This window comes from Salmo salar, chromosome 20 (genome assembly GCF_965601325.2).
Source record: "Salmo salar chromosome 20, fSalSal1, whole genome shotgun sequence".
Classification (NCBI taxonomy): Eukaryota; Metazoa; Chordata; class Actinopteri; order Salmoniformes; family Salmonidae; genus Salmo; species Salmo salar.
This window is the reverse complement of record NC_138310.1, coordinates 40,639,028-40,655,086: the sequence shown is the minus strand read 5'-3', so window position 1 is coordinate 40,655,086 and position 16,059 is coordinate 40,639,028. Positions and strand designations below refer to the sequence as shown.

At 45.6% G+C, this 16,059-nt stretch overlaps 1 protein-coding gene across 4 annotated transcripts; it reads left to right on the top strand.

Annotated features, from left to right (window-relative positions):
• Positions 1 to 8,880: 8,880 nt before the first annotated feature.
• Positions 8,881 to 15,722, top strand: LOC106580617 (RING finger protein 37). Of its 4 annotated transcripts, none has more exons than XM_014161863.3 (7): positions 8,882 to 9,077; positions 10,673 to 10,736; positions 11,853 to 11,954; positions 12,079 to 12,812; positions 12,956 to 13,731; positions 14,091 to 14,312; positions 14,980 to 15,722. In XM_014161863.3, the coding sequence occupies exons 2-7, from the start codon at positions 10,683 to 10,685 to the stop codon at positions 15,249 to 15,251; spliced, it is 2,160 nt and encodes a 719-aa protein (XP_014017338.2). In that variant the 5' UTR covers positions 8,882 to 9,077; positions 10,673 to 10,682; the 3' UTR covers positions 15,252 to 15,722. The 4 variants fall into 4 exon arrangements, with proteins under 4 accessions (XP_082822546.1, XP_014017338.2, XP_014017339.2 ...); XM_014161864.3 differs by having other exon boundaries at positions 8,935 to 9,077; positions 10,670 to 10,736; XM_014161865.3 differs by lacking the exon at positions 8,882 to 9,077 and adding an exon at positions 9,141 to 9,282 and having other exon boundaries at positions 10,670 to 10,736.
• Positions 15,723 to 16,059: the final 337 nt, after the last annotated feature.

The following is a 16,059-nucleotide window of genomic DNA, read 5'->3' as shown; positions in this document are numbered from 1 at the left end:
AAAATAGATGTTGTGGTGGCAGCTGCAGAGAAGTACTTGGGTTTACGAGATTTTACTGCAGACGAGTTACAAGGTGTGTTGAACGATAGTGTCCCCTCCCAGGCTGCGGGACTGGTGTAGGATCAGATAAGACCAAAGTAGTGGAATAGTGAAGTTTTAACGGGTGTAGGGTTAGTTGGTAGGGCAATTTTTCTTCCCTTTTTGTGTAATGACTTCACACTCCAGAACAGTAGGCTGACACACAGCCCATACAGTAAGTGGCAGCATCCACCTCTAACCTATGTTTGTGGACCGCCATAATACCGAAGAAGAAGGCCTGCCTAGCATTATCCAATGAGGTTGCAGGAACCGGTAAAGTCCCATATTTTGTGTCCTGCATGGAAGTTTGATTTGGGGACAGTGCTCGAGCTAGTGGACATGTTGCATGGCAGCTGCGGGCGGATTGATACTGAGTTTCCTGAAGTCCCACACGGAAATGGAATTCATGTCAAGGGACCGGGCGAGGAAGATGGCGGATGGCAAAGCCGAGTACTTTCTTCATTGAGACAAGTACAGAAGAAAAAAATACATGTTATCCACCTGAATGTCCTGAGCAGTCGCTGGATAGGGAACTCGAAATCATCCCTTACAGAAATGAGGAGAAAGAACCTGCGTCGTGAGGTGAGGGCTTCCGATCCTCACCCCAATGATCAAAAAAAAAATGCCCGAGATGACTCTGGTCTAGTGGGAGTAGGACTCGTGGAGAAAGTGGATCCATGCCTTTTGGCTGATCTGTTTGTGGTATCAGGCTGGGAAAGGGAGGCGGTCAAATGATCAATTTGCTCAAAGTATCCAGAGCTGGCCTTGCCTGCTGCTCAGAAGGAGATGGTGCTGCGTGGAGCGCCGCTGAAAGGAGTGATAACTGGGGTGGGGTTAAGTGTTAAGGTGGATCAACTGAAGTTGGGGATCCCCGGTGTCTGTGATGCATGTCGTTTGGTGCGACACAGACCCGGTGGTGAGCACAAGACTGGGGAGACCCTGTGTTTTTTTGAGAAATGTTTGCCAGATCAAGTCATGGTAGGGTATATAAGTTATCCCATGAGAGCTTTTGTTCTGATCCCAATATGGTGTTTCAGGTGCCAATTTCATGGTCATGTTGCAGCAATATGTTGGAGGGAGATTCTGAGGTGTGAGAAGTATGCAGGAGGGCATGGGACACTAGAGTGTGTAGCTTCTCCCTTTGCCATCAGAACAGCCTCAATTTGCCTTGGCATGCACTCTACAGGGTGTCTTAAGCGTTCCACAGGGATCCTGGCCCATGTCGGATTCACATTCACAAGAACAGGTCACTCACTCATCAATGCACAATCAAAGCGCTCATACTCAGAGAGAAGAAAGGTGTTGATAAGTGCAATGAAGTGCTGTTGTTCTTATGTTTTAGTCTGCCTAGGAACTACAAATACACATCAGCTGTACACAGAGTGTACAAAACATTAGGAACACCAACATGTGTGTTGGACTCTACAAAGTGTCAAAAGCGTTGCATAGGGATGCTGGCCCATGCTTCCCACAGTTGTCAAGTTGGCTGGATGTCCTTTGATTGGTGGACCATTCTTGATACACACAGAAAACTGTTGAGTGTGGAAAAACTCAGCAGTGTTGCAGTTCTTGACACAAACCAGTGTGCCTGGCACCTACTACCATACCCCGTTCAAAGACACATTTTTTGTCTTTCCCATTCACCCTCTGAATGGCACACATACACAATCCATGTCTCAATTGTTTCAAGGCTTAAAAATTCTTCTTCAACCTGTTTTCTCCCCTTCATCTACACTGATTGAAGTGGATTTAACAAGTGGCATCAATAAAGGATCACGGCTTTAACCTGGTCAGTCTATGTCGTGGAAAGAGCAGGCGTTCCTAATGTTTTGTACACTCAGTATGCTGTGGCAGTGAGAAAAGTAGAGGATGGTGTAAGAAGTGTGAGGGAGCCTAAGCGGATCCCTGTGAGTAGTAAGGATCCATATGCCATACATTTTACCTGGCACCCAAAAGTACTCGTTTTGAATGCTTAGCAGGACAGGAAAACTCCAATTCACGCACTTATCAAGACAACACATGGTCATCCCTTTTGCCTCTGATCTGGCAGGCTCATTAAACACAAATGATTTATACTTTTACTTTTGATACTTAAGTATATTTTAGCAATTATATTTACTTTTGATAGTGAAGTATATTTAGAACCAAATACTTTTAGACTTTTACTCAAGTAGTATTTTACCAGGTGACTTTTACTTGAGTAACTTTCAATTAAGGTATCTATACTTTAGTATGACAATTGGGTACTTTTTCCACCACTGACGCTAAGAATCCAACCTTACTGAATCATATAGTGCATTCGGAAGGTATTCAGACCCCTTGACTTTTTCCACATTTTGTTCCGTTACAGCCTTATTCTAAAATTGAATGAATAATTTTCCCCCCTCATCAATCTACACACAATACCCCATAATGACAAAGCAAAAACAGGTTATTCGAATTTTTTTTGCAAATGTATTAAAAATAAAATCATGTCATATTTACATAACAATTTAGACCCTTTACTTGGTACATTTTGAAGCATCTTTGGCAGCGATAACAGCCTTGAGTCTTCTTGGGTATGACGCTACAAGCTCTTTCAGGTTGGATGGGGCTGCACAGCTATTTTTTCGCTGCACAGCTATTTTCAGGTCTCTCCAAAGATGTTCGATCGAGTTCAAGTCCGGGCTCTGGCTGGACCACTCAAGGACATTCAGAGGCTCAGAATAAGTTAGAGGAGAAAAAAAGAAATGGAGGAACTTATTTAAGAAAACTCAAGTGTAATATACTGCTCAAAAAAATAAAGGGAACACTTAAACAACACAATGTAACTCCAAGTCAATCACACTTCTGTGAAATCAAACTGTCCACTTAGGAAGCAACACTGATTGACAATAAATTTCACATGCTGTTGTGCAAATGGAATAGACAACAGGTGGAAATTATAGGCAATAAGCAAGACACCCCCAATAAAGGAGTGGTTCTGCAGGTGGAGACCACAGACCACTTCTCAGTTCCTATGCTTCCTGGCTGATGTTTTGGTCACTTTTGAATGCTGGCGGTGCTTTCACTCTAGTGGTAGCATGAGACGGAGTCTACAACCCACACAAGTGGCTCAGGTAGTGCAGCTCATCCAGGATGGCACATCAATGCGAGCTGTGGCAAGAAGGTTTGCTGTGTCTGTCAGCGTAGTGTCCAGAGCATGGAGGCGCTACCAGGAGACAGGCCAGTACATCAGGAGACGTGGAGGAGGCCGTAGGAGGGCAACAACCCAGCAGCAGGACCGCTACCTCCGCCTTTGTGCAATGGAGGAGCTGGAGGAGCACTGCCAGAGCCCTGCAAAATGACCTCCAGCAGGCCACAATTGTGCATGTGTCTGCTCAAACGGTCAGAAACAGACTCCATGAGGGTGGTATGAGGGCCCGACGTCCACAGGTGGGGGTTGTGCTTACAGCCCAACACCATGCAGGACGTTTGGCATTTGCCAGACTACACCAAGATTGGCAAATTCGCCACTGGCGCCCTGTGCTCTTCACAGATGAAAGCAGGTTCACACTGAGCACATGTGACAGACGTGACAGAGTCTGGAGACGCCGTGGAGAACGTTCTGCTGCCTGCAACATCCTCCAGCATGACCGGTTTGGCGGTGGGTCAGTCATGGTGTGGGTTGGCATTTCTTTGGGTGGCCGCACAGCCCTCCATGTGCTCGCCAGAGGTAGCCTGACTGCCATTAGGTACCGAGATGAGATCCTCAGACCCTTGTGAGACTATATGCTGGTGCGGTTGGCCCTGGGTTCCCCCTAATGCAAGACAATGCTAGACCTCATGTGGCTGGAGTGTGTCAGCAGTTCCTGCAAGAGGAACGCATTGATGCTATGGACTGGCCCGCCGTTCCCCAGACCTGAATCCAATTGAGCACATCTGGGACATCATGTCTCGCTCCATCCACCAATGCCACGTTGCACCACAGACTGTCCAGGAGTTGGCGGATGCTTTAGTCCAGGTCTGGGAGGAGATCCCTCAGGAGACCATCCGCCACCTCATCAGGAGCATGCCCAGGCGTTGTAGGGAGGTCATACAGGCACGTGGAGGCCACACACACTACTGAGCCTCATTTTGACTTGTTTTAAGGACATTACATCAAAGTTGGATCAGCCTGTAGTGTGGTTTTCCACTTTAATTTTGAGTGTGACTCCAAATCCAGACCTCCATGGGTTGATAAATTGGATTTCCATTGATTATTTTTGTGTGATTTTGTTGTCAGCATATTCAACTATGTAAAGAAAAAAGTATTTAGTAAGATTATTTCTTTCATTCAGATCTAGGATGTGTTGTTTAAGTGTTCCCTTTATTTTTTTGAGCAGTGTATATTATAAAAATAAAGCAAACTGAATGGAATATGGGGAGAAATGCACCAAATTTAATTTACTGAAACTTGTTACAAATGACGGAGTTACCCATGATTCACCAAATTTTGAAAGAGGAAGCAAAGTACTTTAAGCATATGTTTTTGTTTCAGTCTCCTCCATCTCCTCTAACCGAAGCTAATTGAATGGATTTTTTTCTATTAATAATGTAAAATTAACAGACGTACAGAAAGACTCATGTGAAGGCGAAAATACAAAGGAGGAACATATTGATGCAATTAAAGCCTTTAAGTCCAGGAAAACTCCAGGGCTGGATGGCATATCAGTTGAGGTATACAAAACCTTTTTTGATGTACTCAGAGGACTGTTACTGGCATGTTTTAACAACTCAAATGTAAATGGTAGATTATCAGACACTCAACAAGAAGGTCTGATTTCATTATTACTGAAACAGGATACAAGTGGAAATATAAAGATCCAGTCCATTTAAAAAATTGGAGGCCCCTTAAACTTCAGTGTTGTGATGCAAAATGTATAGCTCATAGAATTAAAAAGGTTGTCACGTCCTGACCAGTATTAGGGATTATTTGTAATTGTAGTTTGGTCAGGACGTGGCAGAGGGTATTTGTTTTATGTGGTTCGGGGTGGTTGGTTGTGTATTAGGGTGTTTGATTTGTGAGTTCTGGGTTTTGGGTATGTTCTAGGTTTGTATTTCTACGTTCTGTCTAGTTTAGTTTTCTATGTTTAGGTTTGGGTGTTGGACTCTCAATTGGAGGCAGGTGTGTCTAGTTGCATCTGATTGAGAGTCCTATATATAGGTATGTGTTTGGGTTTGTGAGTTGTGGGAGATTAATTGCTGTGTATAGCTTTGTGCCTTACAAGCCTATTAGTCGTCGTCGTCGTTTTCCTGTGTACGTGTTTTGTTTTCGGTTTACCTTCTTATCCATAATAAAAAGATGAGTACACATAACCCCGCTGCGTATTGGTCCACTTTCTCCGACGATGATTTCTCTCTATCTTCAGACGACGAAGAGTGTGACAAAGGTATTGTCGGACATTATTCATTCTAATCAGACAGGTTTTTTACAAGGACGATACATGAGAGATAATATAAGGCAAGTACTGGAAACAATAATTGTTTAACAATTTTTTGGTTACTACATGATTTCATACATGTTATTTCATAGTTTTTATGTCTTCACTATTATTCTACAATATAGAAAATTGTAAAACTAAAGAACTTGAATTAGTAGGTGTGTACAAACTTTTGACTGTATATACTGTATATTAGCAAAAACATATACGGGGGATTGAAAATGATGCAGACAATTACATTGATGGGAGCTACAATCTATCTGCAATATTAAAGCTGATCTAGCCTCTAAAATACATGTAAAACAAGTACATTCAGAGGCTTGTCCTGAAGCCACTTCTGTGTTGTCTTGGCTGTGTGCTTAGAGTCGTTGTCCAGTTGGAAGGTGAACCTTTGCCCAAGTCTGAGGTGTCCTCCTCCTCTCTCTGTACTTTGCTCCATTCATCTTTCCCTTGATCCTGACTAGTCTCCCAGTCCCTGCCGCTGAAAAATATCCCCACAGCATGATGCTTCATCCTAGGGATGGTGCCAGGTTTCCTTCAGATGTTACGTTTGGCATTCAGGCCAAAGAGTTCAATCTTGGTTTCATCAGACCGGAGAATCTTGTTTCTCATGGTCTGAGTCCTTTAGGTGCCTTTTGGCCAACTCCAAGCGGGCTGTCATGTGCCTTTTACTGAGGAGTGGCTTCCGTCTGGCCACTCTACCATAAAGGCCTGATTGGTGGAGTCCTGCAGAGATGGTTGCCCTTCTGGAAGGTTCTTCCATCTCCACAGAGGAACTCTGGAGCTCTGTTAGAGTGACCATCGGGTTCTTGGTCACCTCCCTGACCAAGGCCCTTCTCCCCCGATTTCTCAGTTTGGGCAGCCAGCTCTAGGAAGAGTCTTGGTGGTTCCAAACTTCTTCCATTTTAGAATGACGGAGGCCACTGTGTTTTGGGGGACCTTCAACATTCCCTAGATCTGTGTCTCAACACAATCCTGTCTCGGAGCTCTACAGACAATTCCTTCAACCTCATGGCTTGGTTTTTGCTCTGACATACACTGTCAACTGTGGGACCTTATATAGACAGGTCTGTGCTTTTCCAAATCATGTCCAATTAATTGAATTTACCACAGGTATCACAACACTGAAATGTAATGGGCAATCAAGTTGTAGAAACATCTCAAGGATGATCAATGGAAACAGGATGCACCTGAGTTCAATTTCGAGTCTCATAGCCAAGGGGTCTGAATACTTATGTACATTTTTAATACATTTGCTAAAATGTCTAAAAACCTGTTTTCACTTTGTCATTCCAGATTGATGTAACAAAATGTGGAAAAGTCAAGAGGTCTGAATACTTTCCGAATGCACTGTATATCACTCATTGGCTTATCCTTCTGTGCAAGCACAGACGTACTATTCACACGGATCCTCTCAGAATCCCTCACCCTTGACCCAACCTCCTCTACTTTCTTCACTGCCTTAGCATACGACACCTTCTGCACAACTCTTTTTTTTTCTTCTCTTTACCCCCTTTTCGCCCCAATTTTGTGATATCCAATTGCGATCTTGTCTCATCGCTGCAGTTCCCCAACATGTTCGGGAGAGGCAAAGGTCGAGTCATGCGTCTTCCTAAACATGACCCGCCAAGCCGTGCTGCTTCGTAACACCCGCTCGCTTAACTCGGAAGCTAGCTGCACCAATGTGTCGGAGGAAACACTGTTCAACTGACAACCGAGTCAGCTTACAGGCTCCAAGCTAGCCACAAAGTGCCTCTAGAGCGAGATGAGCTAAGTAAAGCACCCCCAGCCAAACCCTCCCCTAACCCGGACGACGCTGGACCAATTGTGCGCCGCCCTATGGGACTCCCGGTCACGTCTGGGATCAAACCCCAGGGTGTAGCAACACCTCAACACTGCAATGCAGTGCCTTAGACCGTTGTGCCACTCGGGAGGCCTTACCTTCTGCACTACTCTGACTCTAGCCCCCTCAACCTGCCTCTCTCTCACTGGACACTTCTGATCCCCAACAACATGTGCACCCCTACAGTTGACACGCACAAATGTATCCATATAACTACACAATCCTCCATCTCATGCCCTCCTGCACACTTCACACATCTTGGAATCTCCCTCCTACACAGCTGCGACGACGATAAATGTTGCACCTGAAACAGCGCATTGGGTTCGCCATAAAAACTCTAACAGGATAACTGTTATATCCTAACATGACCTTGTCTTGTAAAGACTCTGACTCAAAACTCAAAAGGGCTGACAGTGTTGCACTGTCAGTCCTCACCACTGGGTCTGCGACGCTCACCACTGGGTCTGCGTTGCACCAAACAGCAGGCGTCACAAACACCAGGAATCTTCAACTTCAATTGCTCCACCTCCACACTTAATGCTACCACAGAAATCATTCCTTTCAATTGTGCAAGGAACAGCTCTTGACCCAAGTTGCGTGACATGGAGTGCCCGCTACCTCTGATCAGAAGAAACACACACAAATATCACAAGTCCACTGCAGGTTACCTATTTACTGATTCAACTGCACCCAACTCCTTTTCCACCCACCCTGAAACCACAAATGGATCCGCCAAAAGGCAAGGATCCACTTTCTCCAAAAATGTCACTCCTACTGGATCAGAATCTTCTTTATCATGTCCATCGATGCCATGTTCAGGCCTCCGAGCTTTTCACCACACCTTCCACCTCATTTAAATCATCCTCATTCACTTCCATTTCACTTCCAGAACTCGGGCTGGCGCACGGATCACTCTGTTTGCGCTTGACACCAATCTTCTTCGACACGGCATCTACATTTTTATCGCCATCTTCGTCAAATTCAAATCAACCTCTTCTTACTATTTTTCCCCTTCATTCCTCCTCAGAAATCCTGATATTCCTCTTCTCCCAACTTTGCTTGCGGCCCAATGACATCCTGGCGTAACTCCATCTGTCTTTCTCCCTGTGGCATCAGTCCTAGATCTGAACTCTCACTCCTGTTCCCGTTGCCTCACTGTCTTTCTGACACGATCAGCAGATACTACTGTACTGGAGCGGCTCTGTCTCCTGCCTACGTACTGGAGTCATAGCTTAAAAATGGACCAATAGAAGTATAAAGAGAGGTTCATGAATGCCAACATGCAGGAACGCCCAGAATTGTGGGCTGCAGTTGCACCCTGCTTAATAAATCTGCCAAGGCACTGCTGCTTTTCTGATTTAATCTTTTGTTGCCACATGGAAACTATTAACCATTTACAATTTAGGAAAATACTTTCATTCATTGCAGAAAAGCTGAAGGAACAGATTTTACATTGTAGGCCTACATGCTTTCGGCATCATAGTGCCAGAGACGATTTTGGAGAACGCAGCAGGGGATCTCGGTCACACCATACAGGCAATCGCGAAAATAGTTGACGCCGTAATATGTCCCTTCTCTCTTTCCTTCCATTAGCTAGCCAGTGTTTTGGCTAAATGTAAAGTGGTCCAACCAGAGAAAAGTTCCAGTGATTGCATCGTTTGAATTTCTTTCAGACAGTTCGTGTGAGCTGGTCTACAAGAACATTAGGAAACACGGTGAGCTCCGATAGCTTACTGGCCAACTTTCTGCAAGAAATTAGACTGGGTTCAGTAAACAAAAACTAGCTAGCGTTAGTTAGCTAGCAATGAAGCAATTGGCCATACTAGATTACCCTGTCGTCGGGTCTCGGCTAGGAAGTAACCAATGAAGTACTAGCTAACGTTAGCTAGCTAGCTTTAGAGATGAGAGGGCCAAAAGAAGGTACAGAATACTGTCATAAGTCAGCAGTTTGTGTGTGGAATAAAACATGGTAACTGTGTACGAAGGCTAACGCGTTAGCTATGGCTCTGTGTAACGTAAGCTAGCTATATGCTAACTAATCTGTGTGGTGGAGGAATAGCTAGGCTAACTGAACATGACTAGATTGAACTCCAGATAGCTACTTTAGGCTATCGAATGTAATCGTATTATTTATATATATATTGTTTTCTTGACTGAAAGCCATGACATTTTTCTTTGTTCTATTATAATGTAGTGTCATCCTTCTTTGGATTGATGGGATGTAATGTTAACGCCGTCGTTAGTCATCCATAGTAACGTTAGAATGGTGGGGTCTACTAACATGGTACCATCACACATTGCTTCCCATGAGAGTTTTTTTTGTCTTGAGTCAAGTAATTGTGTGTTTTTTTGGGACATTGGGCTGTATTGTTGACTCCCTTGCCCAATGTCTCAAAAGACTACCGAAGTAGTACCTGACGCTAACTATTATTGTGATGTGAGACGAAATCAAATTCACCCTTTCTAAGGCAAGGTCAACTGACAGCTCACAGTGGAGAGAGGTCAAGTGTTATTGCAATTCTGAAAAGAAGCAATGTCGTTCAGCCTGTAGGGGGTGGGTATAATTTGTGGAACGCTCCAACAGGAATCTGTTCCAAAAACTTCGTAAAGTACAAGGTTGCCAACAAACGCATACACAATAGCACGATCAATTCACCTAGTTAACTAGCTGCCGAATAGGCATCAACTCACCACGTAGCTTATTCTTAATGTTTGTCCGTATGCTACCAGAGTGAGGACAGACATTTTTCAGAATAAACGTGGTGAGTGAAAAACATAATGAAATAGCCCAATCCCAACCCGGTATCTTATTCTGCCGCTAAACAACTTTGTATGCGTTGTTTGTAGGCAACCTTGTTGTTTACGAAGTTTTTGGAACAGATTCATGTTGGAACGTTCCACAAATTATACCCATAGGATTGCCTGTATAGAACTTTGTCATGTGTATGATTCGCAACACCCTGATGTTATTATTCCCATTGTCAGTTTATTTGCTGTGTGTATGTATGTATTATTTTTTTTTACGCTGCACAAGCATTGTCCTTAGCGGATAATAAAGATCTAGGCTGTTGAATTGAATAGATTATGAATCATCTCTGTCATACATCCACACGTGATTGGTAGGGTTGACACTTGTTTTGCTATGCATGGTTTAGACTGCATGCTACACTAACCTGGGGTAATTGAACAAAGAGTTCACAGCAAAGAAGCTCTGGCTGTCTGAATGACTGGACTATTCCACAGCATGGGTAGGAGACTAATGTCTAGTGTAGAAGTTGAAAACATTGATTTTAGTTTCTTATTTCAGCAGGTGTGAGACCATGGTGGTGAATCTCTGCCTACCACATTTCAAGACCACCATCCAGTGTGACAAGGTACAAAACAATTAGAGTTTTATGGACTGGAGTAGCCAAAACACCACTTGAAGTTCAGTACCTTGTTGTCAAGTCAAAACGTTCATCACCCATAATGCTTGCACTGCGGTGACGAACCCGGGATATGGCTCCAAAAGCGTACGTACTGAACTTCAAGTCGAGGTTTGGATAGGACCAGAGCTGACATTATCCCCCGTGTCCCTCCATAGATCATTGACTAACGTTGGTTCAATGTGTAACAATCTGAACAAATGGTTATATTCCCAGTCAAAGCAAATGGGAGAAAATGCTTCTAAATGAACATCTAAAATGAGCGTTCTTATTGGAAAAATGTAGATACTCTCTTTCCTCCTCCTCTTCTCCATACTCTACCTTCTTCTTCCTCTTCTCCATACTCTACCTTCTTCTTCCTCTTCTCCATACTCTACCTCTTCCTCCTCGAGTACAACACAAAGCCAATCTTCCCTTTGTCTCGTCACACCCCCCTGTCCTTCTCACCTACTGTGGTCATTTTCTGTCCTCTGGGTTTTATGGAGAGGAGGAGGAGGAGAAAGGGTGAGAGATGTGTGCTTGAATGAGAAGAGGAGGAAAGGGTTGGAGGTGGCAGATGGGAAGAGGAGAAGGAGAGGAGCAAGGTGCTGTGTGGGAGGTTGAATCACAGATAACCTTGCTATGTTCCAGTCTTTGTATTATGGATTGTCTGATACTCACTTCGCTAGGTGTTATTCTTCTTCTGGGAGTCTTCCACTTTTTCACCCTCTTTACCTCTACCCTCTTTCTTTTCACTCTCCACCTCTCCTTTTTGCTCTTTCCATCGCCTCTTCCTTACTTCACTCCTCCCCCTCATCACTTCACTGCTTTTAAATGTATGTAGTTCTGTTCTTGTCTATTAATGTTCTGTATTCATGTCATGTTTAATGTTTTGTGGGGAACCCAGGAAGAGTAGCTGCGGCTTTCGCAACAGCTAATGGGGATCCTAATAAAATACCAAATACTTCTCTCTTCAACCCTACCTCCTTCTCTCCCCTAACCTCCTCTCTTTCATTCCTTCCTTCTCACGTTCCTCACTCTGCCCTTATTCTTTTCCCTCCCTCTTCTTTTCCCTCCCTCATCTAGCTATGTGCAGATGGGTACGACGTCACCAACCTCCTATCAGCCGACCCAGCAGTCCGGAGGCGGGGTTTTAAGCTGGAGTACTTCCTGCGGCCGCCTGTTCAGGTGAGCTGACGCTGTAAAATATTTAGAGATGTGTATTATGACATCACTGTCCTATTCTTCATCTCTTTCTAGAGAAGTGGTCAAGGTGGGTATGTCTGTCTAATCTTCCTTTGTCTGACTCTAGGTGACACTGCAGTTTGGCTTCCAAGTGGAAGTGTGTCGGGTGGATGTGGAGCTGTGGCCCTGGGGCATGGACCGAGGACAGGACTGCAAGAGGCTGGAGATCAGCACCAGCTCTGACCCCCCACTCCCCCACAATCACAGCTTAGAGCAGGGCCAAACCCAGGCCCAGCAAGGCCAAGAGAAGGGCCAGCAATGGGACCAAGCCAAGGCCCAGTTCAAAGGCCACCAATGGAGCCTCCAGGCCCAACAATATAGTCTACACGGCCAGGAGAAGAGCCAGCAATGGACCCAACGTGGCCAAACGCACAGCCACACAGACACCAGCCAGGGGGCTTTCCACCTGGTGGGACGCTGTGAACTAACAGAAGAGACCCACGTCAGTTTCTCCCATCCCTGTTTCCGCCCGCGCCCTCCCTTCCCCTCCCTGCCCCCGGCACCCCGTGAGGGGTGTAGACAAGAGGAGCTGTGGAGCAGGGGCCCGCTCTCTCTAGGCTCTGTGAAGCAGCTCCGTGTGACGGTGCCGTACGGTGCGGGTGCCTCCGCGATGGGGCTCAAGGCACTGGCAGTGTGGGGGCTGCCTTCTCGCTGCTGCCCTCCGGACGAGGTGGAGAGGGTGAGGATAACACATGAGAACGCTAGCCTGAGACCAGTGCCACGGCTCAGCCACTTGGCATCAGCTCAGCCTTCACCTGTCAATCAACCACCGGCACTGTCACAGACGACAACAGCAACTAGGTACAGTGTGTATAAAACACTGACTGTTTTCAACACAATATATGAGGCAAATGAATTGCAACTCTTTTTCACAAAGGCAACACCGTCATCTGTAGGAAGATATTAATGTATTTTTCTCATCTTTTCTATTCTCTGACCCCCAGCCTCCTGGAAGTCCCTGAGGAGTTCCTGGACCCGCTGACCCAGGAAGTGATGTTATTGCCCATGCTGCTGCCCAGTGGAGTGTCTGTGGACAGCTCTACTCTGGAGGAGTACCAGAGGAGGGAGGCTACCTGGGGTCGCGTCCCCAACGACCCCTTCACCGGTGTCCCCTTCGTCCCTGAGTCACAGGCCCTCCCCAACCCCCACCTGAAGAGCCGCATCGACCGCTTCTTGCTCCAGACAGGGTTAGAGGTCAGGGAGGGAGCGGTTGGGAGGCAGGGCCACGGGGAGAGTCCACACCCCTCCAGACTCATACCTCCACAGAGGACTGGAGAGAGTAGGGACTCTGCTGTCACCACTGCTGCTGCTGTAGAGTCAGCCAACCACCAGGGGGCACTTAGCCGAAACAGTGGGACTCGCACACAGACTACCCAAAAAGGGGCAGAAAGTGTTATTACACAGAGGAGCCAGCTTACGCAGTACAGGGGAACTGGGGCTTTTAACAACCGGGCGAAGAATGGGAATGTGAAGGATCGGTGCCCTGGTAAAGTTGGTCCTAAAGAAGGGGCAGTGGATAGAGCGAGTTCCCAGGAGGGAGGGCCAGACTTGGGGACAAGGAGAAAGAGAGAGCTTGAGGTTTGGGCCACTCTGATCCGTTCTAAGGGAAAGGGTGAGCCCACCGGGCCCAAAGCAGCCTCTGCTAGTGCTAGTCACTCCAAGGAGCTACTTCCTGACTTGAAAAGACCAAGAACAGATGCAAACCCCACTATCTCCTCAGGTGAGTGGTAAATTAGGCAATGCAAAAAGCTTGAGAACAAAATCATTGCATTCTGGCGTTGAGTTAAAAGGCCTTTGTTTAAGGTTGGCTGCACCAAGCGTTTAGTTAAAAGGCCTTTGTTTAAGGTTGGCTGCACCAAGCGTTTAGTTAAAAGGCCTTTGTTTAAGGTTGGCTGCACCAAGCGTTTAGTTAAAAGGCCTTTGTTTAAGGTTGGCTGCACCAAGCGTTTAGTTAAAAGGCCTTTGTTTGGGGTTGGCTGCACCAAGCGTTTAGTTAAAAGGCCTTTGTTTGGGATTGGCTGTATCAAGTGTTTCAATGTGTGTCACTTATGAGTGTTTTTGTTATTCCTCTTGTTCCAGCCACAGTTCCTAGCAGTAGCTCCCATGAGCAGCGCTTGTCTGCCAGTCTAGACTATGAACAGCGTTTGTCTGCCAGTCTAGACCAAGAACAGCGTTTGTCTGCCAGTCTAGACCAGGCCCTTCTCTCAGCCCTGCAGGGTCGACCCTCCTTTACCTCCTACCCCTCCCAAACCCCCCAGCTCCAGCACAAACACGCAGACACACCTGCTGACACCCCAACAGGTAGGAATGGCCTCTAGCGGCTCTGTTTGAATTTGGCTAAAATGTACCCTTCCTTGGATTATGAATGCATGACGGGGAAATTCTTGAGTTGACTAGTCATTGGTTGAACAAGTTAGACGGTCAAGTAGTGCGATGTTGCCTAGGTATCCGGGAGAAAAACACTGTCAGAGGCAGTCCAAGGACTTTCAGCCTCATTACACTGTACCAAGTATTTTCTAGTCTTTATTATGTTCACCTACAGTACAATAATAATTTGGTGGGTGATTATTTGTCCTGTTTCACTCATGTACAAGTGTTTGTTAATACGCATGTGTGAATTGGAAATGTGTTTTTTGCATAGCCCACTCTCCTTGAGACACCCTCAGTGAGTGGGGTCATGGCCAGGGTCTGCCATTACCAACAGTGACCCCAGGTTTGCAGAGATAGGTTAACATCTGTCTTTATACTTCATCCTCGTCGACTCGCCATACAAACTTCCTTCCCATTGCTGTAATTAATGTAGTTTGTTGTTAGAGCCTTTTTAAAATAGTGTTTGTTGTTTGAGTATTAAGTGGTCAGTCAGGGAGAATAAAATACAAACTGTAAACAGAGAGTCATTCAAGGTGTACATACTGCTCAATACATGCATTCTCTTTCTCTCCTTCACCCTCTCTTTCTCACCCTCTAGCTTTTCCTATTTCTCTCTTTCCCCCTCTTCTCTCCCCACTTCCCTTTCTCTCTCTCCCAGGTGAGAACAGGTGTGGTTCCTGTTCCTGCTCTCTGTCAGTCTACTCGACCTCTCCATCAGCATATCGCTTGCCCTGTGGTCACTTCCTGTGCCGCCCCTGCCTACACAGGAAGTCCCGCCCACTTGTCACTACAGCAATGCCCAATCACATCCTCTGTCCCACCTGCCATAGCCCTGCCGCTTCCAGTGACATCACACACGTGCATCACTGAACGGAAAAATTAGTGTCGCATTAACCACTGAACGGGCTATGGCGGCAGGTAACCTAGCGGTTAAGAGTCTTGGGCCAATAACTGAAAGGTTGCTGGTTCAAATCCCTGAGTCGACTAGGTGAAAAATCTGTCTGTACCCTTGAGCAAGGCACTTAAACCTAATTGCTTCTGTAAGTTGCTCTGGATAAGAGCGTCGGCTAAATGACTAAAATGTAACGAACTGAACAACCCTACTGCAACTCACTGAAAATGTGTGCGCTCTTAACCTCCAACGGATACACAGTCACCCACTCACTCTGCCTGTGCTCTTCACTGCACATGTGAGCAGCAGAATAGTGGTGGACATGGAGGAAACACAGATTACAATGGGGCTCTTTATTGTCCATTGGGCCTTGATGAACAATGACTTAAAATCCCTCCCTGCCTCTCTACCCCTGTCCCCAACAGAACTCATTAAAACGTTTACAGACATCTTCTGAAATGTGTGTTTTATTTTGTATTATTCAAATCTAATTTTATTGGTCACATACACATGGTTAGCAGATGTTAATGCGAGTGTAGCGAAATGCTTGTGCTTCTAGTTCCGACAATGCAGTAATATGCAACGAGTAATCTAACCTAACAATTTCACAACAATTACCTTATACACACAAGTGTAAATGAATGAATATGAATATGTACATAAGAAAAATATATGAATGAGTGATGGTATAGAACGGCATAAGCAAGATGCAGTGGATGGTATAGAGTACAGTATATACATATGAGATGAGTAATGTAAGGTATGTAAACATATGAAGTGGCATTG

Excerpts from the sequence above, each read along its gene's own strand:
- LOC106580617 (XM_014161863.3), top strand. The coding sequence starts at position 10,683 with ATGGTGGTGAATCTCTGCCTACCACATTTCAAGACCACCATCCAGTGT. Across the intron at positions 10,737-11,852 it reads CCACCATCCAGTGTGACAAG|CTATGTGCAGATGGGTACGA; the intron begins GTACAAAACAAT and ends TCCCTCATCTAG. Across the intron at positions 12,813-12,955 it reads CAGACGACAACAGCAACTAG|CCTCCTGGAAGTCCCTGAGG; the intron begins GTACAGTGTGTA and ends TCTGACCCCCAG.